This window comes from Aspergillus oryzae, chromosome 3 (genome assembly GCF_000184455.2).
Source record: "Aspergillus oryzae RIB40 DNA, chromosome 3".
NCBI lineage: Eukaryota > Fungi > Ascomycota > Eurotiomycetes > Eurotiales > Aspergillaceae > Aspergillus > Aspergillus oryzae.
The window spans coordinates 3,139,494-3,166,384 of record NC_036437.1 but is presented as its reverse complement, the minus strand read 5'-3'; the positions used below and the strand labels follow the sequence as shown (position 1 = coordinate 3,166,384).

At 47.3% G+C, this 26,891-nt stretch overlaps 8 protein-coding genes across 8 annotated transcripts; 5 read left to right on the top strand and 3 right to left on the bottom strand.

Moving 5' to 3' along the window:
* Positions 1-353: 353 nt before the first annotated feature.
* On the top strand, positions 354-2,022 carry AO090026000716 (wax synthase family protein; the record flags this gene model as incomplete). The annotated part of the gene is made up of 3 exons (XM_023235949.1): positions 354-1,153; positions 1,238-1,678; positions 1,926-2,022. 3 exons carry the CDS (start codon positions 354-356, stop codon positions 2,020-2,022), a joined length of 1,338 nt encoding a protein of 445 aa, XP_023091137.1.
* A 3,731-nt stretch (positions 2,023-5,753) lies between these two features.
* Positions 5,754-6,745, bottom strand: AO090026000718 (uncharacterized protein; the record flags this gene model as incomplete). Its single annotated transcript, XM_023235948.1, has 4 exons — positions 5,754-5,895; positions 6,347-6,449; positions 6,478-6,644; positions 6,732-6,745. 4 exons carry the CDS (start codon positions 6,743-6,745, stop codon positions 5,754-5,756), a joined length of 426 nt encoding a protein of 141 aa, XP_023091138.1.
* Positions 6,746-7,633: 888 nt separating this feature from the next.
* On the top strand, positions 7,634-9,470 carry sreA (siderophore transcription factor SreA; the record flags this gene model as incomplete). The annotated part of the gene is made up of 3 exons (XM_001822077.3): positions 7,634-7,962; positions 8,024-8,565; positions 8,641-9,470. The coding sequence occupies 3 exons, from the start codon at positions 7,634-7,636 to the stop codon at positions 9,468-9,470; spliced, it is 1,701 nt and encodes a 566-aa protein (XP_001822129.1).
* A 634-nt stretch (positions 9,471-10,104) lies between these two features.
* Positions 10,105-11,259, top strand: AO090026000720 (CapA family protein; the record flags this gene model as incomplete). The annotated part of the gene is made up of 1 exon (XM_023235947.1): positions 10,105-11,259. One exon carries the CDS (start codon positions 10,105-10,107, stop codon positions 11,257-11,259), a length of 1,155 nt encoding a protein of 384 aa, XP_023091139.1.
* A 231-nt stretch (positions 11,260-11,490) lies between these two features.
* On the bottom strand, positions 11,491-12,872 carry AO090026000721 (PTH11-like integral membrane protein; the record flags this gene model as incomplete). Its single annotated transcript, XM_023235946.1, has 4 exons — positions 11,491-11,846; positions 11,899-12,394; positions 12,454-12,528; positions 12,681-12,872. 4 exons carry the CDS (start codon positions 12,870-12,872, stop codon positions 11,491-11,493), a joined length of 1,119 nt encoding a protein of 372 aa, XP_023091140.1.
* A 3,091-nt stretch (positions 12,873-15,963) lies between these two features.
* On the bottom strand, positions 15,964-16,872 carry AO090026000723 (uncharacterized protein; the record flags this gene model as incomplete). Its single annotated transcript, XM_001822080.3, has 1 exon — positions 15,964-16,872. The coding sequence occupies one exon, from the start codon at positions 16,870-16,872 to the stop codon at positions 15,964-15,966; it is 909 nt and encodes a 302-aa protein (XP_001822132.3).
* A 3,703-nt stretch (positions 16,873-20,575) lies between these two features.
* Positions 20,576-21,645, top strand: AO090026000725 (oxidoreductase, short chain dehydrogenase/reductase family; the record flags this gene model as incomplete). The annotated part of the gene is made up of 5 exons (XM_001822081.3): positions 20,576-20,880; positions 20,958-21,267; positions 21,328-21,383; positions 21,440-21,548; positions 21,616-21,645. 5 exons carry the CDS (start codon positions 20,576-20,578, stop codon positions 21,643-21,645), a joined length of 810 nt encoding a protein of 269 aa, XP_001822133.3.
* A 3,982-nt stretch (positions 21,646-25,627) lies between these two features.
* On the top strand, positions 25,628-26,554 carry AO090026000726 (Ras family protein; the record flags this gene model as incomplete). The annotated part of the gene is made up of 4 exons (XM_001822082.3): positions 25,628-25,639; positions 25,785-25,899; positions 25,971-26,246; positions 26,316-26,554. The coding sequence occupies 4 exons, from the start codon at positions 25,628-25,630 to the stop codon at positions 26,552-26,554; spliced, it is 642 nt and encodes a 213-aa protein (XP_001822134.1).
* Between the last annotated feature and the right edge of the window lie 337 nt (positions 26,555-26,891).

The following is a 26,891-nucleotide window of genomic DNA, read 5'->3' as shown; positions in this document are numbered from 1 at the left end:
GCTTGATCAACTGAGTTTTTTTCTTTTGTCGCACAAATATACATTTATCCAAAACTACAACCTCACCGACTCTATAGATTGTGAGTCTAGTAACAGCAAACTATTTTGGCCCCCAAGATCTATCGCCAACAATCCTTGGTAAATGGCTGTTACTGGTCAGGTTGACTTACGTGTTGGCATTATATGACCAGGGAAAAAAGACTAGATCCGCAACTACTTGGAGAGTGAACAAAGAGCCCTAAAGCGCTAAGCCAACGGAGCCTGATCCTGGCTGTACATATAGCCACCTTAGTTTCTGTTGGGTTCTACTTACTGCAGTTGAATTTCCACCCTCATCCGACTTCTACCTCGATATGAAGCCCCACCCAATTCTTCTCCTTTTCTTAGAAGTGACTGTTTGCGCGACGATCTTAGGCTTCACCATTCCACAATCTCCAATTCGGCTGGGTGGCTTGCTCATCATTTTCCTATGTATGTGGAAATGTATAACGACATGCCCCACGTACCTCGTGCGCTCTGCCTGGGCTTCTCTGGCAGGCGGATATGCAGTGTCGATCTTCTTCCATTATATTGATATTGCACTGCTGAGTCAATGGTCCTTTGAGACAAATATGCCAGCAACCGAACCCCTTCAATTGAAGGATGAATATGAGTTTGTAAGACGCTGGAAGTCCCCACTGGCGAAGAAAGGCAGTTCTTGGAAAGGAAAATTGAGGTTCGGCCTTTCATCAACATTTACAACCCGGTTCTGTGGCACACCACACGAAGTCAGAAATGTACCTCGATTTTCGTACAGTGACCCCAAGTATGCCCCATCTCGGCCCCGATTCATTCGGGATACTGCCCTGACTGTCCTTCTTTGCTACCTAATACTCGATGCAATGGATGAGGGAGCCGACCCAGCTATGGTTCACGAATACTTCTCAGAGCAGAATATCCCGTTCTTCAGACGCTTCCATGATATCTCTGGCAACGAGATTCTTATGAGAGCTTCTGGAGGTATTGGAGTTATACTCGGTCTGATGTGCTCTCAAGGAGGCTTCTATAACCTCTTTGCCTTGATTAGCAATGTGCTCGGTCTAAGCGCTCCTAAAGACTGGCCACCATTCTACGGATCACCGCTGGAGGCATACTCTTTGAGGCGTTTTTGGGGGTGAGTACACAGATAACCCAACGAATATTTTCGGTCCATGAGAGAGAATTCCTGACACAAGCATACTACCCATCTCGCGAGCAGTGTGTTTTGGCATCAAACAAACACCCACAAGTTCAATTCTATCTCCAACTTCGTCCTGCGTAACGTCTTCAAAATCCAAGCGCGCCGCGGATTCATTCCAAAGTACGCCAGGGTAATAATTATATTTGCCATTTCCGCGGTCATGCATTTCCTCATCGACATCTCGGGCGGCATTCCGGTGCACAAGTCTGGCGCGGTTCATTTCTTCTGTACCCAGGCCTTCGGCATCGTGATAGAGGATGTGGCCATAAAGCTGTACAGCTATATTACGGTATACACCAATGCGAGACTGCCCTTACTGGTGGAAAGGGTATTAGGCTTTACCTGGGTTGGACTTTTTTTGGTATGGTCTACCCCAATGTATGTGTATCCGATGATGTACCGCTCAGCGGCGGGGCCTAATGATGTTATTGTTCCGTTTAGTATTATTGGGTTACTCAAGTGAGGAATCTATATGCTTTATGGGTTGAGGTAGCTGATCTACGAGTGGAGGAAACTTTTCAGAAGACTACGATTGTGATGGAGTCTTTGGTATAAGTCTGCTAGTTTTCTATCGTTCGGACTTTACAGAATTAGATTTTCTTTGTTAGAATCATATGCCCCTGTAAATCTCTTGAAAAATGGCGAAAAAGAAAATAAGTACAAAGACTGTCAAGGCTTATTGTAACAATGCGACTTCGAGTCACAGCTTGCCCTCCCGTAGACCTACTTCTCTTCTTTCTGGTCGACGGAGCCCTAACTTGCTATTCTTTCTCGTAGTATCAATACAGGGATCAGTTGTGTAATTGGGAGACACCGGCTTACGGTTGGGGAATAAAGTGATTAGCGCAGTATGATTGAGTCAAGAGCCCCGTAAAAGGGCAGAGGGCTGTGAGTCTTACACTAAGCATTGAGCGTTAAAAACAAATATATATGATCATCCAAGCCGAGCGTCAAACCTACACAATCCGTACTCGAGAAACAGATTACTAGGTTTACACTCAAAGGGGAATCTATTGGCAAAGAGGCGAGTCTCGATATGGGATGAAGAGCTTTCAGCAATGGTAGTTCGCGTTAGGCAGCTAATCCATCTCGACTCCTTTATTTCGTCCTTTTGACTCCTCGCATTGTATTTATGCACAGCAATCAAGTGCATGGCGAGCACTCATCCGTACATGCTGATGCAGCTCTGGACTGCAGATGATCCCTAGCTTTGTGCTACCCAGATGAGTTTTATCCAATATATGTATCCCCTACAGAGAAGGGCCTGGATTGCCACTGTTTTGAATGCCTCTTTGTATTGGTAAAACCAATATGTACGTGATCGAATCCGACATTTACATAAGATTAACCCAGTGAGTGTTGGGAATCAGTTTTCTACCTTGCATATTGCAGACTGTGAAGCTCGAGCAATTAGGGTTTGAAGAAGTGCCCATGTTGTGTGCCTAAGGAATGTGCGCGCTGGACATGACAGCAATTTAGTCGAGTTCAACATTTAAACATATCATTGAAATATCTCTAGAAGCGATGTGGATGCGTCTTACGTCTATTGCCGTTTATGGAAGACGTGGCACTACGCCATTTCCGGTTAGGCGTGCTCAGTCATCAACTGTTGGTCTTGGCAGACCCGCTGCTTGCGACGGCGGAGTTGCTTGGAGCCTCTCCGTCCTTGTTTCCCCGTTCTCTCTCTCCTCTGCTCTTTTTTCTTTACTAAAGAAGCTTTTTCCAGCCAGAGACTCTTCTCCCCTCCTTTGTAAGTTCTCGCTTGGTCCATTAGTCAATCGAGTCGAGCTCCGGGCACGCGACCACTTCAGACCTCATCCTGACCTATCTATCAGCTATTTACGTTTGCCTACCTACCGCGCGGGCCAGGCTACGAAATTCCCCGACTTTATTGTTGCTTTGTCCTCAATTCAGAACGCTGCAAACGCTCTCGCTCCTGACATCCACCTACTAATCCTTGTGATCTCATTCCCGAATCACCGCTCTATCCGTGTATCCGACGAATCGATTGCGTAGACCGAAGGAACTTGTCCAGCTCACACATTCAAAATGGATCTTTCCAATATCTTGTATGTTCTGTGTCTCGTGTCTTACGAGAACCTGTGACTACGTGCATGGAGCTAGGGACTGATTGTTTGCAGCCGACTTGTCAACATCGCCGTGGGCGTGATTATGGTCCTGGGCGGTATCTCCCAGTTCTTCCCTCCGTCCATGAGCTCCATCATCGTCGGTGGATATGTGATTATCTTTGGTCTCCGTAAGATAAACCTGTTTGCCCCTCCGTCAGTTTGTGGATACTGATAAATCGCTGCTTATTAGTTGTCGCTGGGCTGGAATTCCTGCCCAACGTCCCGGACTATGTCTACCGCTATGCTTCTTTCCTGTTTTCCTTCCTTGGCCGCGGTATCTGTGAGTCTCCATTTTTAGCTGCATTCCCACACCTATCCATTGGGTACTGATCAATTGGTCAGTCTACATCTTCGTTGGTTCGATCCTGCTGCACGACCACGTGTTGCGCTACATTGCTGGCTCTATCGTCGGATTCATCGGCGTGGGCTACTTGGCCCTGGAGTTTATTCCCTCTATCGAGCCCCCCTCGAACATGCGCGAGAGCGACCAGGGCTGGGGTGCCGAGCAGGTTTAAAAGCGGCCGATAAACGTTTGGTCCGGTGATGGGGCATAGCATAGCGTACAATTTAGATTGGCTTACACCGATTGATATTCGCCGTGTAGCCCCACGGATGCATAAAGCAAACTGCGCCGCGGATAGACATGGAGTGGTGAAGGCATGGGGAGAGAGGTGAAAAAGTTCTCTTCTTCCTAGGTGATGTGCGACGATCGACAAGTGCGATGAATATCTATGCAACGACTCAATGGATTCGCGATCTGCAGAAATAGCGAGAGATACTTATGCAGGCGAGTTCGCCATGTGGATTATGGCTATTTGTCTGTCTGGGAGTGGATCATGGATAATTTTTTTTTTCTTTCTTGAGTCCGGCTTTGGACGGACGGGTTTATATTTTTGTTTCGCCCTGTGGACCTTGTACTATAGGTGGTTCGTCGTATAATCGTTTTGTTATTTAAACTTTTGGAGACATCAGATAGCCCGATTGCGTGGCAATGTATGCAAGCTTTGGTCTGTTACCATAGCTCTGTCTGCGTAAGACGCTGATTCTTCGATACTTGAGAATCCAAACCATGATAAGCACACATGTGCTTGTGGTAATGTAATGAGAATGACAAAAAGAGAAGAAAGGAAAAAAAAAAAAAAATAGAGAGACTAAGATAAGGTGAAAGCAAAAAAGAAAAGAAAAGAAAAGAAAAATTGAATGAACCCCCTTACTGCACCGAGCCTTGTGATGGAGCAAGCATACGAAATAGACACAGATCAATCAATCCAATGTTGTACAAGCCGGGAGTATAAAACCAGTCAATTGCCGAGCAAACTTAGAGACAGACAATCTGACAAGTACACATACCTGAGACTAGTTCAACGCATGTTCAGCCTTACTCAGAAGCACATGATCCCAGCGTATCCTATTTATAACAAGATAAGATGTTTTTACAATCTCCCCCAACAGCATCACCAGGCTTACATTCCATCATCCGTTTAGGAAGGTGATAAGAGAGAAAATAAAAAGAAAGGGAGGGATTACGAAACATCTCACCACCCGTCAAACAACCCCCCTAACTTCCTCATCTAAGCACTACGGAGTACCACTTAATGACATTCTCCCCGCCCCGAAACCCCAGGATCTAATGCAGGCTTATTCGTTAAGTCCGGACCACCAAGACTGCACTTGATCATCGACCAAGAAATTAGTCCACGCCACGAACGTAAGATAATCAGCGAATCCGTAAATTAACTCGTGTGACCATCATGATGTCACCGTCAGCTCCGGGGGATAGGCTGTGCAGTTTGGTTCGTGACTAATGGTATGTGTGTAATTATGTTCTAGTGGACCTGAATTGCCTACAGCGATTCGAGAAGGCCATTCGAGCCAAGACAAGATGGATTGATAGATTAGATTCGGAGATAGGCCGATCCGGGTTATTCGGGGATATTGATGACGACTGTTCGGGGGGATTTACGTCCGAAGGGACCGGGCTATTGTTTTGTATACTCTGGACTAGATGTCAAGAGGACCAGGTGGCTGGCTGTACTCAGGTTGGCAGCATTATGCGTGTTGGGTTTGGTTTAGGGTGAGTCTGATCGTAAGGTTTGTACAGTCGGTTAATCGTCATATGTATCAATCTCCTGATAAATCACGCCATGGTTTGCAAACGCGGACGGGAACACTGGAGTGGTTTTATATGGTTATTTTCTGGTGGAATGATATGGTATTGATAATCGCTACAAACTCATGGCGTACTCGTACTCGTGATAAACATGTTACGTATTGACTTGATCAAGGAAAAAAAAATCACCATGCGTACTTTTGCATCTAGGCCATTTGGGAGTCGGAAAAGGGACAAGGTGTCAAAATCGGGGAACGGGCCCCGAGGACAAAAAGAGAAGATTATCAATCGTGAATTAGGAACGAATACGGAACGAATCAGCGCCGACTGAAGAGGCGCTGTTGGTGACGTGTGAGCCAATCACGACGGCGGAAGATCGAACGGGGGCGTGAAGTTTTCCCTCGCCGGCGGGACGAGATAACAAATAGTTACCCAGACTAGTGTCTAGGTAATTTCCATTTGGCATTATGTGACCTTAATGCGTCCGGACCCCTAGTGAGTGGTGGCTAAAGTCGGCGTGAGCCGAGGAGAAATCTTCAGTGAGGATCTATTGGGTGGAGATGTTGATAGATTAGAACGTCAAGAAGGAGATGGAAGGCATCCGACTATCCTATCAGCGTGGCGAAAATAATGCTGACTTGAGAGAAATTCAGTGCTGGACGAATGACAGACAAGGGAATCAGGCTTATTTTCATGACCGACAGACTAGGTACTGTTCTGGGAAGGTGCATTCCCACTAGACCCAGAACGCTAGACCGGATGTGGTAGCGGTGGAGCCAGATGATACGATCTGGGGAGAAGCAGAGCAATCATGATGGATGCAAAACGAAAGAAGGGAAATGTGACTTTTGCTGTTAGCCAAAAAAAAAAAATTAAAAAGAAATTTACCACAAGGCAAAGTTCTGTAAAGTAACCAAACTCAACAAAGCAATCCTTCCCCAACTTTCTTGGGAAAAGACAAGACCTGAACAAGCCGACAACACAATCCACACTGCAGGGGAAAAAGCAAAAATACCAACGAGAAAGGCCGGTGTAGATCCTCCTACCCCCCTGGAGATCGATAACGAAACGTCCTTCGATAAGACCACACTGTTGGGACTCGGGGAATCTGACTTGGGAACTTCTTCCAGGCAACAAGAATAGAAACATAAGGGTAAGTGGTGGTCTGGCCCTTTTCTTTTTTTCCCTTTCATCTTCAGCAGCAGCAGCATCATTATTACCCACTTCTTCCGCCTTTCCCAATCGTTCTTTATCAATCAAATCTATCTCTCACGCCTCATTCTTCATCCTTCCCACGTCGTCATTCCACCCCCCTTCCTGTCTCTTCCGCAGAAAACGTGTGATTATTTTCTTCTTTTTTTATTATTATTTTGTGTTGTATTTTATTTTTATTCTTTTTTTCCTGTGAACCCCTGGTCACCTCCACACATCATATCTGATCGGATTGATTGATCGCCCTTCCCCGTCGATCTTTCTTGTCGACGCTTTCACTTTTCGTCTTCTACATTCCACCCCCTGCTTCCACCTGTCGTGTCTTTCAGCTGGCTCTTCATTCCCTTTAACTTTATTATTCATTGTAATCCCGATTGTCGTCTCCATCCTCACCCAAAACAGAAGAAAAAAAAATCCAGCACCGATAACCGCCTCAACCCACCACTGAGCGTCACGCCGGATCGCCACCCAGCCTCATCTCGGATTGGCCAACAAAACCACCTTCGTGGCAGATCAGGCGTCTCTTTCCAATCTCCTTCTAGTCGAATACCTTTTCCTCTTTACTTTTTTGATCGCTCACCCTTCGGGAATCCGACTCCACCCTATTATCTCTGAGCCGCTGTCAGGGATAACCGGTCTCTCTTCCCCGGCTCCGCCTGGTTGGTTTAGGAGTCTCACTAGCTGCAGCTCTTTTACTCTACCGGTTCGCCCTTCGAGTTAGGCGTTTTAACTTTTCTTTTTCTCCTGCACTGTCATCTTGACCGACTTTTGACTTTGTGATACAATACATTACAACCCCGACTGTGGTGCAACCTACCCTCATCCTCCCCTTATTTCGACGATCCGCCTCGAACGGCCATCCGCTTTATCTTTGGGGGTTCTATACTGCCCTTCCCTGGGTTGTCGTCACCCCGGAACACCAAGCAAAGAGAAGATACCATCTTCTGACCAACAGCGGTGGCAATGTTAGCGTCCCTCCCGCAGATGGAGACGGTACGATCGCTCCCCCGGAATCCGGACGTTGTCGCGCGACACCCATCCGCAGAGGACCTTGATGCTGCGCAGCAGTTAATATCATCAGCCCAGGCGGGTCGGGAACATCCTGTCGACCGACCTCGCGATGAAACGGGGTCCAGACGCTACGAAGAAATGCCCAGTCGTGGTCTCTATGAAGCAGACAAGTTCTTGGAGGGGTCGACACCATATCCGTCGGAAATTGGTGCAAACCAATCAGAGAAGGCTTCGTCGCCGAAGTCCCAGAAAGACACTTCATTTCTAGGACATTCGTGCAGGTTAGTATTCGGTCTTCTGCCTTGGCCCGTGTGCGTCGTACTGATTTGAGATGCTTTACAGTAATTGCGGGACAAAAAGCACCCCATTATGGCGGCGTTCTCCGACAGGAGCTATGATATGCAATGCTTGCGGTCTCTATTTGAAGGCTCGTAACGTGGCTCGACCGACAAAGCGCAACCGTGTACAGACAAGCCCAGAAACTACGCAACCACCGAGCAATCCTTCGCATCCTCCCCACGATTCAACTGCTCCATCATCGCACGAGGGAGGAGGTTGTCATGGCTCAAAAGGGTCGTGTCCTGGTGGAGGTAACTGCAACGGTACAGGAGGGGCTGAGGGGTGTGACGGATGCCCCGCTTACAATAACCGTGTGTACAAATCGACTCCTCGGGGCACGGTCCCTGTGCATGCATGGAATCGAGCAACCACCTCCGACAGTGAAAAGCCTCCTCTGCAGGAGCCTGATTTATCGGTAAAGAATGGCACCCCGGCAACAACAACAACAGAAGGCAATATGTTGGTATCCTGCCAGAATTGCGGCACTACGGTAACTCCACTTTGGCGACGAGACGAGAATGGTCACCCAATCTGTAATGCGTGTGGTATGTTTTTTTCTTTTTACTAAAATTTTCCTCCTATTATACCGAAAGCCGTAATTGTACTGACAAATAATTTAGGTCTCTATTATAAACTTCACGGCTGTTATCGGCCTACCACGATGAAGAAGACTATCATTAAACGACGGAAAAGGGTTGTGCCGGCGCTGCGCGAGCATTCTCCGACGGGGGCCACGCAGTCATCGAATGGGTCTTCTGCCTCGCCGGAAGCGTCTCCTGCTGCATTGGCTCCTCACGACGATCATTATCGCTATTACAGTTCGGAGCCCATGGACCATTACAAGCATATGCCGGGTGATCGTATTTCACCGCAGGCCCCAAGACAGTTTGGTTTCGCGCCGCCGCCTGTTGATTTCACGGGTTTCGGCTCTGCGACAGTTTCCCTGCCGCACCACCCTCCTCCGCCGAGGCTGTTGGAACCAGAACGCATCAACGCTCCCAGCCATTCTCCCGTCTCGCAATTTGCTCGACGATCCCTCTCGCCTAATCCTGCGAATCCTAAGAAACGGACTCTCGCAGAGACCGCGTCATCTGCAGAGGCCGCCTCGATCCCCACAACGTTGGAATCAGGGTCGAACCAACTCCCACCCATCATGTCAGCTGCCAACCCTTCCCCACCGGGTCGGCTCAGCTCCATTTCTTCCATTCTCAACCATCCTAACACGCGGGACGAGTCACGCTTGGACCCGTCGCTCGCTGCACTGAGTCGCCAGCAGCACCAACATTCGCACCAGGCTCTGGCACCTCCGCAGCCTCAGTCCTTGCCCGGAGTCACCGAACTCGACAGTATGCGAGAAGAACGCCGGGCTCAACTCCAGCGGGAAGCTGAGGAGATGCGGGAGATGCTGAGAGCGAAGGAGCGAGAATTGGCCGAGTTGGGGCGGCAATGATCGTTATTTCCTTTCTGAGACTCGATGTCTGAATGCGCTTTTTGCTCATCTTTGTCCATTAATACACCAGGCGCAGCAGTTGCTTTCTGACGAGATACCACCTTCAAGAGTCGATGGATTAACCGGGTTTTGTTTCCATATTCAGGGAAAAGTGGCTTTGGGTTGTTTGTGAATTACCATGTGTTATTTGAAGCGGGAATAGCGGGTTTACCAGGAAAAGAGTCCAGGAAGGCTTTGTCACGATGTTTGATAACTACAGATCTCTCCTCAAATTGAGGTTTTAATTTCGGAAACGTCATACATACATAGATCGACGAGATAGATCGGGAATCGGATATTTGCATTTACTGTAACCGTTGTTGATATGACAGACAGTCGTATGTAGGATGTAGGATGTACATATGGGCAGTCAATCTCGTGCGTTCGGAACGGCCCGAGATCGAGGAGTGAACTCATAATGATGTATAGACAGACCGCTAATTCATACCTTAGATTAAGTAGCAGTATACATACATCCTTAGATGCATTAGTCTCCAATCCAAATCCAACCTACCACAAACATACATACATACAACATACATAGTACAACACATCTAACCCAATCAACCCTCATAAGAAAGAAATCAAGGATAAAATGCCACCCCCAAAAAAAGCCTACACCTTAACCTTCACCGGCGACGTCATGCTCGGCCGCCTAATCGACCAACTCCTCCCAACCCACCTCCCCAACCAACCCAACTGGGACACCACAATCACCAATATCCTCAAAACAACCCCATCCCTAAACACCTACTCCTATGTTTCCCCCTGGGGAACAGCCCTCCCCTTCCTCCACGCCTCAGATCTCAATATCATCAACCTCGAAACGGCCGTGACTACCGTGGACACGCCGTGGCCAAACAAAGCTTTCAATTATAGGATGCATCCCCGGAACCTAGAGGTTTTGCAAAAGGGGAGGATTGATTATGTTAGCTTAGCGAATAACCATACGGTGGATTTCGGGGTGACGGGGTTACAGGAGACGGTGGAGGCGGTTAGGGGGGTTGGGATTAAGTTTGCGGGTGTAGGGGATAGACCGGGGGAGGCTGCGGTTTTGGGGATGGGTGGTTCTCTTTCCGATTCTTCTTTTGCTGCTGGTGGGTCTGAAGGTACTGAAGGTGATGTTGGTGGTGGTAGTAGGTGTGAGACAAAAGAGTATAAGATCCACATCTACTCCGCCTCAGACCACCCACGCGTATGGGCCGACATCCCCCAGTTCAATTTCATAGATTACTCTCCTGCCACACGCGCAAAGCTCAAGACCCTCCTTACCAGCGGGGAAGAGCCGGCGCTGAAGATCTTCTCCGTGCACTGGGGACCTAACTATGCGTGGCGGCCGGCCGGGGAGATACGAGCACTGGCGCGGTTCCTGGTTGATGAGTGCGGAGTTGATATTGTGCATGGGCATTCGGCGCATCATGTACAGGGGGTGGAGGTTTATCGGGGACGGTTGATTATGTATGGTTGTGGGGATTTTGTGGATGATTATGCGTTGAATGGGGAGTTTAGGAATGATCTTGGAGCGCTTTGGAGGGTTTTGGTCTCTGAGGATGGGAGGGGTGGGTTGTCGTTGGGGAGGTTGGAGGTTGTGCCGACTAGGTGTCGGTTGTTTGAGGTTGAGGTTCTTGGAGTGGAGGATGAGGATCATGCTTGGGTTAGGGAGAGGGTGGGGGAGTTGAGTAGGGAGTTTGGGACTGTTGTTGAGGGGGAGTTGGGGAGGGATGGGCAGGTTATTGTGGATTTGGGGTGATCTTACATCATATTTGATTTTTGGGTGGAAGTTTGTGGTCTGTCTTGTGTTTCTGTATGTGGTTGAATTGATGGTCATTATGGTATCGTGCGAATAATGTACAGTTGAGCCTTCATGAAATAACAGTCGTGTGCAAAAAGAAAGTGGTTTCCGTGAAGACATGGACAGGATGGTATAAAGCTGGTAACAAAAAGGATATACAAAGAATGTAAACGAGGGTGATGGCATCAATCATGATTCCATGACGAGTCTTCGTTGACTGGTTGATTCGTCGTATTTGGAGGTTTCTTGGTACATCTCCGTGGTCACTTCGATGCCCTTGAAGGCGTCAGGCTTCCTTTCGCCGTGCTCGATATCGATCGTGCACATGCCGAAATCGTCATATTGTGACGGCAAATGCATCCGAGTTGCTCGGGACCGAGTAGTAGCAGTAGCGGTGGGATTCCGGGTGTAGCGGTTGTAGCTGTGAGTCGACAGGAGCTTGGGGAACAGGCAGCTGACAATCGGCCGCAGGAAGGGAAGACAGGCGCAGATGATGGCCACATTGCACTCCGCAGCGGTCCAGTACGCGGCGCCCACGTTGCTGTCTGATAAAGGATTAGCGATGAACACCATGCTATAACTCTTGCTTTTCCTTACAGGATGTGTCGGGATCGTTCGCGACCGTGCGGAGACTCGAAAGTCGCAGGATGCTAGTTACGACGACCCTGCTTGCAATTAGCATCATCATTGATATACAATTGCTAGAGGGAGAGACTAACAGTCCACCGATGGCGAAAACACCCATGAGCGCAAATTTCTGTAGGCGCGGGAGCTGTAGTTGAGAGAGAAGAGGCATGGGCATGATAAGGAGCGTGAGGTCGGTGACGATATTCATTGAAGCATTGAAGAACCAAACACCCTCAAAGCTCAGACACGAGCCAGGCATCGTTCGATCCCAGAACTTGGCCACGGGAACGCAGTTTACATAGCCACTCACAACAGCCCAGGTCCCGTAACACGCGACAATGCCCATCATGACCCAGCAAGCAATACGGAATCGACGGTCAGGGAAGATGCGGAGATATTGGAAGAGGATCGAGAATTTGGTGAATGCGAGACTGGCATTGTACATAGGAATGGCCGCCCAAAGTCGCTACAGCGATAGAAGATAAGCATTATGCCGGCTAGTCGATATACCTTATGATTGCTTACCTTCAATTGTTGTTTTAACATTTCTTCAGATATGGCGGAATTATGCTCGCCGAGGCCAAAATGTACCTCTGGTGTCTGTCAGAACCGGTCCGAGATTATATCCAACAAATCCGCCAGGGTAACTTACCGGCAGCAACTAAAGCTAGGTAGACAATGGCAAGAACCTGGGATAGGTAAGCAACTCGTCGAAGAATTTACGACAGCAACCATCCAGCCGTGGCGCTTACCAGAGAAAATAGAATTGTGTAATCTTCGCGACCGATCATCTTCAGCAAGCCGATTCTAGCATACATCCGCATACCAACGATGAGAATAGAAATGGCAGTTAGCACGGCTGTCACCACCAGTGCACGTTGTCCCCGCGATACTCCATCGTCAGCATCGCGAGTTAATAGAATATGTGGCAGTAATTCGTCCATTGTGTTGTTAAGTTGTTAATAAAGAGTGACTCGAAGCGATCCTCGTATACAAAAAGAATGTGATATCTGGTTTATCATTGGCCTGAATTGGCTGCGCATCAGTAGTCTGTCCTAGATGATGCACAGTCCCCAGGCCCATAACCAGAGGTCAGTGTAGAGTGAACTGCATAAAAGATTGTGGCATCAATGACTTTGGTGTGCCGGGGGGTTATCTATGAAAAGCTTGGTGGACTTTGGAGAGAGATGGGGCCTTCGTTGTTCTGGATATGTGGTAGTCAAAGTTTGATAGTGCTCAATAGCGTACTCTGAATCCTGGGACAGAATCAGAAGGACTCGCTGGGAGACTGCAAAGTATTAACAGATGACTGGTGCTTTACGTTTTTCTTGCATTTCTCTTGCCCATGTGGTTTCTTAGTGGCGGCAATCACCTGCATTGTGAGTACTAGTCATGAAGGTACTTGGCATGTCTCCACATGCGTCGTCGTCTATGTGGGCTGTATATCCTGTACAGCGAATCGATGATTGCATTGGGGCACGGTCTGATAAACATTGTGTCAATGTGGTGTCGTTGACTCGTTATAGGCAGACCCATGGTAGCCACATTCTGTTAGTACTTCCCTGTATAGGATAGATTTACTCGTGCCGGGGCCGGGAGCGGAGTCTTCGGCAGTGTTTTAGCGCCTCTGATTCGGGCTTTTCCCTTGCTCCACCCACAAGAAGCCCCAGTGCCAATTTGACTTTTAGTGCGCACGAGTACATGTAGTCCACCAAGGATTTCAGCGTGGCGAGGTATTGCCATGCAGGACCGATAGTTCGTTCAATAGTGCATCGTATCTGGATCGGACGTTTTAGAACTTATACAATAACCATAAATATCTGCGATTGAGGTAGGGTTCAAGGGCAATAAACATGACTGCATCATGGTTTCGGCTTTATGAAAAAAATCATGCCATGTTGGGTCCGAGTGGGTATAGAGTTCCCAGCAACTTAGTTTCCGAAAAGTTCCAAGGATATTGTTCGCGTATACGATATTGTACCCATGGAATGCAGCTGTCGGTACCGCCGCAGTGCGGGTTGGCTGCGACAAAAGACCTCTAAATGGTATGATCGTCGGTTCCCCAGGCACGATTTCATCGTAAAGAGTATAATTTATGCAGGCAATTGGTTTATCCAAGTGCTAATACAGTCTCTAATTTTTGCGATGTAGTACCGAGTTCCAAAATCTCCTCAGCAGCTCTCTTTCCCTTTCAGGTTCCGAGGCAAGCGAGGGGTGATCATTTACTCCCCGAAGGTCAGCCAGTTCGTCTTCAGTGACTAGTTTAGCCACTGCAAATCTTCGCCGAAAGGGGCGAATATTGGCCTTCTGTTACTTGTGGAGCAGAATCAACTTGGCATCGAAGTCTTGACGTCCTGTATTCATTCGTCGTCGACCGCCTGCTCACTGAATACGAAACATTGTCGGAAAATAAAGACCTGCACACAGGTCGGTCATGGCGGGCTTTAAAGGAACGGAGTCCCTCTTCGGTGCATGATCGACACAACGAAGTATCGTTAGGCAGTACGATGGCGTCTACCGGGTTTTCTTGGCTATCAAGTTCAGTACGCCAAGCCCGAAATAGAGCATGTATAGGAATCCCGAAAGTAAAGAGCCGGACGGAGTGCTGTGTCTCACTGACCGGCAATGGCTGATGCAAGCAATGCAGAATGGTTCAAAAGTGGACGTGGAGAATATCGGTGTAAAATATGCCGGCAAGTACTCGGTACACACAGTACGGAGAACCTCCAGGCGTGTTCCACGCATATCTCGCCCTGATTCGGTCATTAGGGTTCATATTAGTGGATGAAAATGGTCTGTCCAGTAAGCCACTCATGACCAATAGAAACTAAATTCTTACATGCATGGCTTACTGCCAAGTGGACGCAAGGGGCCTCAGGGTGGCACATGTAGGAGGAGTATGTACGTAAATTTACATACATAACCCGTGGATTCAAATGTACTATTGCGTCGTTCGGCGATCGTCGGGCTCCAAGGAGATGGTACGCGCGCCACTATTGAATTCCACTGCAGGGGCAATAAACGAAGTCTGTCGACCATGATTGATAAGAACGATCTCGAAGAAGAATGGATGCCGCTAGCTTTTCCACTTTGGGGAATACTGGACTAGTGTTGACCCGTGACCCGCGTTCCATGTGGTTTTCAGCCTTTTCAGGTTGCCCTGCACTAGCTTCTTTTTTGCCCCTTATTGACCTATTAATGCTATATTAAAAAATATATAAATAAATGAAATAAAATAAAATTAGAGAAAAGAAAGGCATAAATGTTGACGAGTGAAAAACGGGCTGTTTCCTTAGAATTCTTAGTCTTGGGGAGAGCAAGCCGATCGGGTTAAACACATTGCAACGGTGCCATCGACGTCAAATATGTCATTCGAGGGCTAAGCTGTCCATGATCCCCACTGGTTAATACCACTGTGTTATCGCTGTCAAAGATCGAGCGACGATCGTTGAACAGTCGAGAGGGAAAGGGGAGAAAGAGTTGTGCTTAGCGAGAGTCGACAACTGACAATTTCGCCCCCCTGACGATCACCTGAAACGGTCAAGCACTAAGAAAACTCCCCAGATCATGACGACATATACGGAGAAAATGGGCGATCTTGTTCGCTTGGAACGCAGGATGGTCTAAAAGCTTGAACGCAGCGGTGAAAGAACGGATCGCCAAACACTGTCGGTTGATACGCACAAAGTTTCCGAAGGTGTGCTTCAGAAAACTTCCACGCATATCGATCGGGCAAATACGTTGTCGAGTCAACCGATCCTTGCCCTAAGATATGCAAGGATATTGAACCCGCACCAGTCTTGTCTCTTGACTAGAACTCGACCCCAGTCCTGACAAGACCACTTGGAAGCTGCAAACAATCCGTTTCGAAACGTTTCAAATAACCCATCCCATTCAACTAAACGATACCTTGTTGGAATCTGGCCCGACTTGTGAGGCCGTGTAAGGACTGAGATGGATATCTAGCCAAGAGGCAACATTAGTGCGGATTCAACACCATCGTCTCGGGGTTAGGGTCAGGGTCCGTTGAATAGCTTAACGCGAGAAACCCCTTTTCCGAAACACCTTCTGAGCGTTTGTACATATCGACCGACCGCGTTGGACCATCATTCTCTTCAATGTCACTTCCCAGGCATTTAAATTATGCTTCCAGCGACCAAGGCGGCTCTTCTTCCTAGAGGCGACTTTTCGACCGCCGTTTGGCGTCCTGCTAAGGGCTTCCCAGGTGTCGGTTGATTCCGTTCCATGCTGGGATGTGATAATAGCCTGCCAGTTTTCGTACATCTGTGTAGTACGATCGGCTGCGGAATGGATTCCGAAACACCGGGGTCTTCTTTGTTGTCTTCCTTCCCTACGGTCGTTGGCAACCATCTCCACACATTCGTCGCAGTATCCCTCAATGCTCTCTCGAGAGTTAATGTAAATCCCGCTGTACTCTTGCTCACGGCTTGAGCTATCGCTGAGCGTCTCTATATGGTCTTCTGTAAGGTCATAAATCAGCATGAAACCCTTCTGATAGAAAGCAACTGTCTCACCTGCAGTACACTCCACATCTCTCTGGCTTATCGACTGGCTCAGCAAAGAAGGTTTATAGACTCTGCAATGTCTCCTTCTGTGGAAGTCATCTGCTGCATGGCGAGCAGCCTTGTCATATTTCTCTTGAAGATGAGCCTTGTGGGCTGCCCACTCTCCCCTCGATCGGATGTTGCAGAGGCTAATAAAGCCGTTGCCACAGGCCACAGATCCACTTTGATACTCTTCGATAATCCCCTCATCTGGAAGCCTGCACTCCTGCCATTCAAACTGATCTTCAGTCCATCGGCCATGTAAGGTATAGTATCTGGAAACGCGGCCGGTAGCCCATCGGACGAGATTGAAGCCTCGACGGTCCAGATCATGCAAACCTCTCTCTAGTAGAACAATAACAGGGTCGACGAATATCATGGCCCTCGCAAAGATAGATTGAAATCGAAGCTCATCTCTGGGCTTGGGTACCTTTGGGTCTGACAGTTGAAAAAGAAGAGAGATCACAGCAGGAGTCCCACTGGGTACGCGGAGGGGGTAACCAAGCCAGTTGAAGTGGTGTATTTGCCCTTCTTCGTCATGTTCCATACAATAATTGCGGAATACAAATTCTTGTTCAACTTCACTCCTCATCTGAACAGTCTCGTAGTGGTTTTCATAGCTATTATATAGCTTGTCCTCTTGACCTTCTCCGATCTGGGGTAAAGCGCTCGTAGTAAGTCTACAGCGTTCCGAGGCTGGCGCTACTCCGAATGGCGTTTCAAGTTGCGTTCCTCTAACGGGAGCTTTGCTCCCGTAAGAATTATCCGCATGACGATGTTCTCCCCAGACTGGGGAGATGTCAAATCCATGTTGAGAAGAGATGGGGGTATCAGTACCCCCGTGTTCTTCGGATGTATCATCCGCCTCCCCGTCGGATATGTCGTTGGACTTCCACCGCTCATACTGCTGCTGAAGCGCTTCCTCGACGTCTTCGGCCCAATTAAAGCCAGACACGGGCCTAAGGGCTTCCTCGAAAAACTGGGCAACCGAACAACTGCTGGTCAGTAAACAGTGCAATATCACGTGGGCGGGTCAGCCATTCACCTGCTTACGGAGGTTATTTGTATAACTGCGCATAATTGCTATAAGTATATTCAATAATTGAAGGTGTATAGAGCGGCTATAATGCCCACAGCGTCTTGTGAATGTGGTCGTTTTAATGAAGAGTGCTCAGGAAAGCTTAGGTAGAGATACATTGAAACAGCCACTGAGGAATTGGAAAGACACAAGGCGCATATATACACTGTTCATGGGAGGTTGTAGTAGATCTGGCTCCCTAGCTACTGTTGTAGTTTGTTGTAGAAAGTGGTAAAGGCTTCCCAGCACAATCAAATCCGTGCCATTCATTCAGGAAAATACCGAGCCCTGAAAGGAATAATGGCCGTAGGCATGCCCAATACTTCCATCCATCTGAATTGCAGCATTAGGTTGTTATCTGAATAGCTGAACACGCTCATCTAACTGAAGGAAAACTTCACCTTATATCCATAATGGAGCTGGAAGTTTCTTTCATGTCCAAGCTCTCCAAGCCGCATTGTTCATATCCTACTCAGCCTAAAGCATCATTGTTGAGCGTATTACAGGATACATCACTTTGGAAACCAGGAACAAAGAAGGTCGAATAATAAACTAGATCTCTCCAGCAGATTGCATTTGTATGTTTATGTCTGCCATGTACTGGTTCATCCAATACTGAAAGTTATGTCCGAGCTTCATAGTGGAATTCTGTGTGTAGAAGCAATACTTTTCATTGGAAATATGCTTGTTTCATGAATGCCAGCTGATTTTTGTGGAACTTCACATAGATAGCCCCATGTAGCAATAACCTCAATGAAAGGAGCATCTAGAATCTGCCCATTATCGCATGAGGTATTCCTTCACCTTCAAGCTACGTTTCTGGAAGCCCCTGTAGACTACAGGTGCTGTGTATTGGCAGATCCCAGCCATCATATATTGCGATTTCCTGATACCCCATTGTTTGTTTTCAAGTTTACTTAGGGTTGAGGACAACAAAAGACTTGCAGGATGTCAGGTAATTAAGGAAGAGAACTAGATTATGCTTTTTTGACTTTGTAAATAAAGTATCAAAGAGATTATCTTAGGAAATTTACGAAACCTTGTTATATAGAAGACAACCCATTGTTCTATAGATGAGTCATTACATACTTGACTAAAGTTTCAGCTACAAAGGATCCCAGAGACCAGAAAAGTATATCTGGATTTTATTTCTCAAATACAAAACCTAGCTATAACAGATAGTAAACTACATCTATACCATACTGCTTGGGCAGTACTAAGGTCATAAAGCCGTTTTTTCAGCTTCTTACTGTCCTGTTGACTTCACCGGTAAAATCAATCCATTTTTTACTCAGAGCTTGTCAACCTGTTATTACCATTGAACAGATGAATGCAGTAGCCTTAGCATCTCTGTCGCTTGAAAGTTTTCAAGACTCTGTGGTTGAATAGGTCGGTAGGATTATTTGTACTTATGCTAGCACCATTACATTGACAGCTTTTCATCCTCATAGTACAGGATATACTTACGACTGCCACTAGGGTCTAGAACACCATCACATAAGTGACTTCATATCATTAGTGCTGAGCTTATAAGCAGTGATAGACATCGATCTGTATCGTCCTGTAAATTTCATCAAGGGTTTTCCAGCCAACGATCTTTTCCCAGACACATATTGTGGAACTTCACATATAGTAACGTTAGATTCTAATAAATATAGCCTCAGGAAAAGACAATTTAGGATGAAATTACGTTGTAGATAAATATGTGGAACTATATCGTAGTTTCAGTTTAACTTCGCTGAGAAATACGAGTTCGAACTCATAGGTCGCTTTCATTGAAGTTTAGCATTAGCTGGTTAAACTAATGTCATGGAATCAATACATCGTATGTACATTGAGTTTTTCGGTAAGATAAGAAGATCGCAGTTGAAGCAACTCATGAGTGGTTTTAAGATGTCATCCAGCGTTCCTTAGTCTTAGTACCTCTCTTTTACGTAGAGTTGACAGGTAGCTCAAGTCCAGCCAATGGTCTCTTGTACTATAAGATCGCTCCCTAAGAATCAACAGAGATGGCCATCTCAATCATTGTGCATTGTATTGTCGAGTAGAAGAAGTTATATCAGTATGGAAAGATAAACATTCAAGTGGCAAACGTACTGGCCTATAGCTTTGGGAGTTAAAGCTTGGTCAGCGAGTCATGCGAGAGTCAAGCCTAGAGGCTACTAGATCTGCTGCTAACTCGATTAGAGGCTCAGCATGCCACTTATGTATCTAAAGACCTGCTACAGGTGTAAAAGGCTAGATTACATCTGATAACCTTAAACTAACTTTTATATACCCCAGACTATGGTTATGGCAAACCCTTTTTCTATTCACGAACAGTGTGTTACTAGCAGTGAACATTAGACTAGACGTATTGGCTTATGCTTTGGCGTGTGATCTTTTCTAGTTTGAAGACACTCGTTGAACTGGCTTCAGTATTCCTTCAATTGCTCATATCTGCTATCCGGAGTATACTTTTCCGTAGTATATACATATCCGTATGAAAGGGATCATTTCTCTATTTCATTCCAAATGAGTTCCACAGTAACTCAACGGATAACCCCTTTGCTAGTGAAGTAGCCAGCTTGGCTATATAACAGACCATAGCTATACTTCAACGCAATACCAACTTCCAATGACGTTAGAAGAAGGATATTCTTCGGCTGGAAGACCGATCGGGCAAACCTTCAGCCGAAACGGAGCCCCGCTGCCATGCCGAATCACGACATGCGGACATGGGTTTCCCCGCACAGCATTCCGACTCATCGGCCCTCTTATCGCTGGCTAACTTTGCTCCTATCTTCTCTGTTCTTCTATCTAATTCTTGAATTCCTAATTTAGAGAGTATCGTGGGAATAGAAAAAAGCTCTTTATGAAGCATTTTCGAGTTTGTTGTAATTCCATTCGACTTCTACGACACCTAGCTTCTTCCCCCTCAAGTACTACACTCTCCACACTTACTCCATTCGCCCGAAAGAACCCATTTTCCTGCACAGTCCAACCAGCAATCACCCAACGCACAATGGCAACGGCAATGGCAAAGCGCCTCGAGGGCAAGACGATCGTCGTCACCGGCGCGTCATCCGGCATCGGTCGCAGCACCGCTAAGGAGTTCGCTCGCACGGCGCCCAAGAACCTGAAGCTTATCCTGACAGCCAGACGAATCGACTCTCTGAACCAGCTCGCGCAGGAGATCAAGGAGGAAGTCGGTGACGGCGTGAAGACATTGGCCGTGAAACTAGACGTCAGCAACCCGGCCGAAGTCCAGAACTTCGTACCCTCTCTGCCGGCGGAGTTCCAGGAAATCGATGTTCTAGTCAACAATGCGTGAGTTTTGAGCGAGATGCCCCGTTTCTTTGCCCGATGGTGGCGCTGGGTTGTTCTGAGTCACTGACGGAGATTAGCGGGCTTGTCAAGGGTGTTGCCAAGGCCCCTGAAATCGCCCCGGAGGATATCGATGTCATGTTCTCCACTAATGTCACTGGGCTGATCAACATGACCCAGGCGATTCTTCCGATTTTCAAGAAGCGGGGTGATGGCGGTCGTGGAGACATCATTAACATTGGAAGTATCGCTGGTCGTGAAGCTTATCCGGGTGGTAGCATCTATTGCGCTACCAAGGCGGCTGTCAAGTCGTTTACCGAGGCTTTAAGAAAGGAGCTTATCGCTTCGAGAATTAGGATCATCGAGATTGATCCTGGTCAGGTTGAGACTGTGAGGGGTTCCTTTTGATTATCCCTGCGCGACTATTGAGGCTAATTCGACGACTGTTAGGAATTCTCCGTTGTGCGATTCTACGGAGATAAGGAGAAGGCTGATGCCGTATATGCGTAAGACTTTCTTGAAATGACTGTTGTAAGGGCAGAGCTGACGGATTATTGTGCAGAAACTGCGAGCCACTTACCCCGGATGATATTGCAGAAGTTATTGTATTTGCCGCTGGTCGGCGTGAGAATGTCGTGATTGCTGACACTCTGATTTTTCCAAGCCACCAGGTGAGTTTATTGTGATGTTGAGGAGATGACCATTTTGTATTGGAACAGCTATACTGATTTGTTCCAGGCATCACCCGGACATTTGCACAAGAAATAGACATGAGTTCTAGACGCCATCCCATGAAGCATGACAGGGCGGCTGTTAATACCGTGAAATTATATATATTGGATATAGAAGACAGATGCGGCATGGCCGCAATCCGAATGAATCAAGAACAAACCAAACGACTAAACAAGAAAAATATTTAACTATCACCAATGCATGTAAGCCTAAAGCACAAGAGACTTGGCGTCCGCTTGCACTGGCAGTTGGACAGCAGCAACTAGCTTATCTGCAGGAACGACTAAAAGGCCACATACACATGTATGATAGACATGGATGGCCCGACCCTCAACCAATACGAGGCTTTCACGTACATCTCCAGGTGACAGCAAGCTGCAGTTTGCATATCGGAGCGGATTGCAGAACCAAAAATAGTCACCACCCAGAATCATCGCAGCTATGTTCCACGGGATATAAAGAGACTGTTTCCCTTCGCCCTGTATGGAATTAGGTCTGAAAAGGGGTAACGGACAGTCGGCTCCACCAGGGCCACGGGCGCCCTTTCAACCCACGGGTCATATATTACCCGTGGGAATTTGGTCTCTGATAGGGCCATTTGCTCCAGGTGTGAAAAGTTTTAGGTCCTGGTGGTGAGTAGTATATGGTGTGATCCCAGCCATAGGAACAAAGCAATTGATAGGCCGGTGCCCGGACAGCAATGGGCAACGAGCGCCTAAAAGAAAAGGGGCAGAATAGCACATTCGAATCCGGCTCATACCACGTAATCGGGCATTCAGCATGGCATCGGTGGTGAGGTCGCTGTCAACCCATGTTCAATGTGCTTTTCGCCCCCGGTGGATGATTCGGTTGCATTGCTAGATCGTCAAACTTCCATGTTGTATGCTTCTTTTCTTTTTTCTCAACCCATCCTGAGGATGATGTCAGGGTAAGTAAGCCACATAAAGTAACATGTTGAAAGAAAAAATAATTCTAGAGTGCGAATTGATGTCATCGGAATTTGCTGTATCATAGTTCATCGGGAAGACCAACCCTTGTTCAATATTGTATGCATGGAAATGGGAGAGAAATCTCGAGCTCTGAATTGATTGGATCCATCGCTCGGAAAGTCGGTTATTGGACCATGTTACGGGTACCCACCACGTGAATAATCTCCACGCACTCCCAATGCCAAGCGTCTAGTTTTTGAAGGCTTACCCTAAAACAAAAAGATCGGCCCCCTCAGGAGAAACCAACAAGTTTGGTTGCACGCGAATCGGTGGGTGTCGAGTCTGTCGACTTCACATTAGTGGCCGAATCGACAAGACATCTAAGCGATTGGGCTGATTCCTTAAATCCTGGTGAATTTCGGCTGTGTTCAGAATCTATGCCTGTCCATCGCTGTGTCTCTTCCTGGCTGATATAAGAGAAGGTAGCATTGTCATGTAGTAATCCCTCATGGATATGGGGGCCACTGTTGGGGTCGGACGAATTCCTCCAATTCGCCTCTAGGGCGAACGGACGCCATTCGAATTGTCGCCAATTCCCCAAGTGATCAACCGAGACGGTGCAGTAGCCCGGGGGCTGGAGGCGTACCGATGCAACTAGGGATGGGGACCAATGTCTAGGCTGCAAAGAGATTTCGGGTATCTCTGAACGCAGGCGACGATCACATCTGTCTATCAATGAGCGGAGCGTTATGAAGTGATAGGCCTAAGCCCTGATAACTGAGTATGATCATTTCGTTACTCCATACTCTGTCTGTACTAGATCCTACGGACTGCTCCGTGTTCCGTACGGAGTACAGAGATAAACCACCATTATCGCGCCGATGTTGATGATCATAACCCGTCTCCTCCGTGCTCGATACCGAAGGGATCAGACGGTCAGACCACGGACGGTGGACCATTAGTCTACATATCATCTTTGGAAAGTGGAGGAGTGGGGAACCACTTCTGGATCACGAACTAGGATCCATAAGGATGTAGGCTAGCCGCAATGTGACTTTTTGCGACTCAGGGACTGGCTGCACAAGATACAAAGGACAGCCATTGCAGGGTGGGAGGATATTCGATGATGTAAGTGCGTGCAGGGGAAGCTGTCAACATGAAGGTTAGTTAGTTCGCCGCCGTGTCCGCCTTCTATCCAGGCTAAGAATGTTTCTAGAAACCGAGGTCACATAATGGAGGATATATTCTCCGTGCAACGTCAATCAATCGGATCTGGAGTCCACCGTCCCCGTCGAAAACGAAATGCCGTGTTCTTCCCCATGACGCAAATAGATGGTAGGCTTCAGTTTATCACCCATGGAATCAGACTCTTCCCCTCCTGAATCATGTGGCCTTAATATCATCCACTATGCATAGAGTCGCGGTTCCAGCGTTGATTCAAGAGAGTGGGTGGTGTTTCTTCGTTCCTTGCGCTACCTAGCGAGCTTGCGTATGTGATTGATTACCTGACCAAGGTTTTGAAGACCAAGAGGCGGGAACTTGGAAGGTGATAAAGTGATAGAACCCACTTTACAATGGAATTGATTGGTGTAGACATTTCCATGGACACTGTTCATTCGTTTGTTGTTGCATCCATCGGAGTAAAAGGTGACAGACCCTCCCGAGGGTTCCAGATGGAACAATGGGTGACTTTCTCAGAGGCGTTCAAATGGACTGGCGCTAAGAAGTGGGAACAAGTGAAGATTGATTAATCTGTGGCTGGGGCTCCTTCCTAGAGGAGGTTGGAAAATGACCGGAGCCAAAGGAACCAACGCGAATAATTTGCATCGCGGTTCCTCTTCTGCCCCTTTTTGATTTGATTTGATTTCTTTTTATTTTTCCCCTTCTACCCTTTCTCTGCTCTGTCTATCTATCAATGGTAGTATACCACTGCGACCGAGTACCATTTTCTTTCAATTTCCTGTAGGGTATTGCTCTCTTTATTTCCCCCCCTAATTTACTTACTCATAATTATTATCTCCCTTGTACTCCGTATGGTTGTTGTATTGGTGGGTTTCATTTCCTCACGACCAACCACAGTCGTCATCCGTAATTTTCGAATTGGAGCAGGTTATTAAGTTCTTATTTATCACAACATTTCCCGGAAGGGGGTGTGTTTGTTAATAAGAAAGCAAATCGCTTTCAACTAATGTAATTAAACATGAATATTGGTCTCGGATGTTGACCACACGCACAGGAATGGCTTAATGCCACACACTCTTTTTCTTTTTCTTTTTTTTCTTTTCCCCTACTATCCCCCAAAACTACTCCGAGTAAGATAGAAAAAAAAAGGCCCCTTTCATGGATCTTTTTTTATTGATTGTTGTTATTATTCTCCAATCGGCACTCATTCTGACCACCGCTCTCCCTGAAAAGGAACCCTAGAGTAATTCCACACGCTTGCTGAATCAACTCGAGTAACCAAAACGGTATGTTGCTTTCTCTGTGTTAAGATTTTTCTTTCCTTTTGCTTTTTAATTTTCTTCTTCTCTTTTGGCCCTATCCTGCTCTAATTAATCCCCCACCTCCGTTGCTCACTTTAAACTCTCCTTAATCATCATTCCCCCTTCCACCCCCTCTCAATCTCCACCTCATCTCTTTCCCCTAAGACCCTCTCTAAAAGGAGCAACTGTTTGATTGAGTTTTTTGGTCTAGTTTGGAAATACTAGAAAGAGTTGAAGTCGGGTTTCTGCTCGGTAGCAGCGAAAAGGAAAAGCGGCCTACCGCCTCGCATTCAATTCCCGCCGATTGCCATCAGTTCCACGAACTCCTGCCCCCCTGATCCTCTCAACCCCCATCCGCCTTTAAGCTTGGCCTAGTCGACTCACTAGACCCGCCGTTGCTGTGGACTTGTCTTTTAGGCGCTTCTGTTTTGCGCGAAACTCCCGACAAGCTGGGCCCCGACTCTTGACCCTACTGCAAAAAAAGAAAATTGTGTTACCGCTCTCTCGATCCGCTGTCACTACTACGCCCGTCGGGATAGCTTCGATCATCGCCTTCGCGCCCTTCATCCTAACTATCAAACACACACCCGGGCAGAAAACTCTAGAATGGCCTCAAAGGTAAGCTTGTTTTCCCCGACGCCCGGTCCCTGGCACCCGGTCTCTCCCTCTCTCTCTATCCCCTTGCTCAATTGCGTTCCCCGATTCCATCATGCCCCTTTCCGAACATGGCGCAAGTTGTTACTCACGCTTGGACGAACTCTAGTTTCTACGAGAATACAAACTGGTAGTTGTTGGTGGTGGTGGTGTTGGAAAGTCATGCTTGACCATTCAATTGATTCAAAGTCACTTCGTCGATGAATATGATCCGACAATCGAAGGTGAGTCGCCTCCCCTATCCTTCGAGAATATCGCTGGCCCGTTCGGTTACTCATCGGATCCCGGCAAACAGATTCGTACCGCAAGCAATGTGTCATCGACGAGGAGGTCGCTCTGTTGGATGTTCTAGATACGGCCGGACAGGAGGAGTACTCGGCAATGCGTGAACAGTACATGCGGACCGGTGAAGGGTTCCTTCTGGTTTACTCCATAACGTCGCGCCAGTCCTTCGAAGAAATTATGACATTCCAGCAACAAATTTTACGAGTAAAGGACAAGGATTACTTCCCTATCATCGTGGTCGGTAATAAGTGCGATCTAGGGAAGGAGCGAGCCGTCACAGTAGAAGGTGGGTAATGAGCTAAACGGTCCTCTCACTGTAATGGCTGATGTGACTGATGGTTGTGTCTATCAACAGAGGGTGAAGCTCTAGCAAGACAGTTTGGTTGCAAATTTATCGAAACATCCGCGAAGTCTCGCATCAACGTCGAAAACGCATTCTACGACCTCGTCCGTGAGATTCGTCGGTACAACAAAGAAATGTCGTCTTACCCCTCCGGCTCGGGGGCCTTCGGCAATCGCGCCCCGGAGGGCAAAATGGACGTGAGCGAACCCGGCGACAATGCTGGATGCTGCGGAAAGTGTATTATAATGTAATTGGGTAGGCGTTGGACTTGGAAAGGATACAAGCACACGAGTCGAGATACGGAAGGGAGCAAAACATATAATAAAAATTCGACAGGCAAACGAGATATTGGCGACATGAATAGCGCCACGGCCTCGGAGCTAATTGTGGCTTGTCGACGCTTTTTGGATTGTGAAATTTATACCATACGAGACTCGCTATCGGATGTGATGCCTGCTCCATGATGCCGTCATCATCTCCATGAATGTTCGATTCCCCCTTTGTTTCTCTGTTTGTTTATTTTTGGAAAGACTGTTCTTGACGATCTCGTTCTTGGGTAGAACGAGGAATTAACCCTGTCAGTAGATC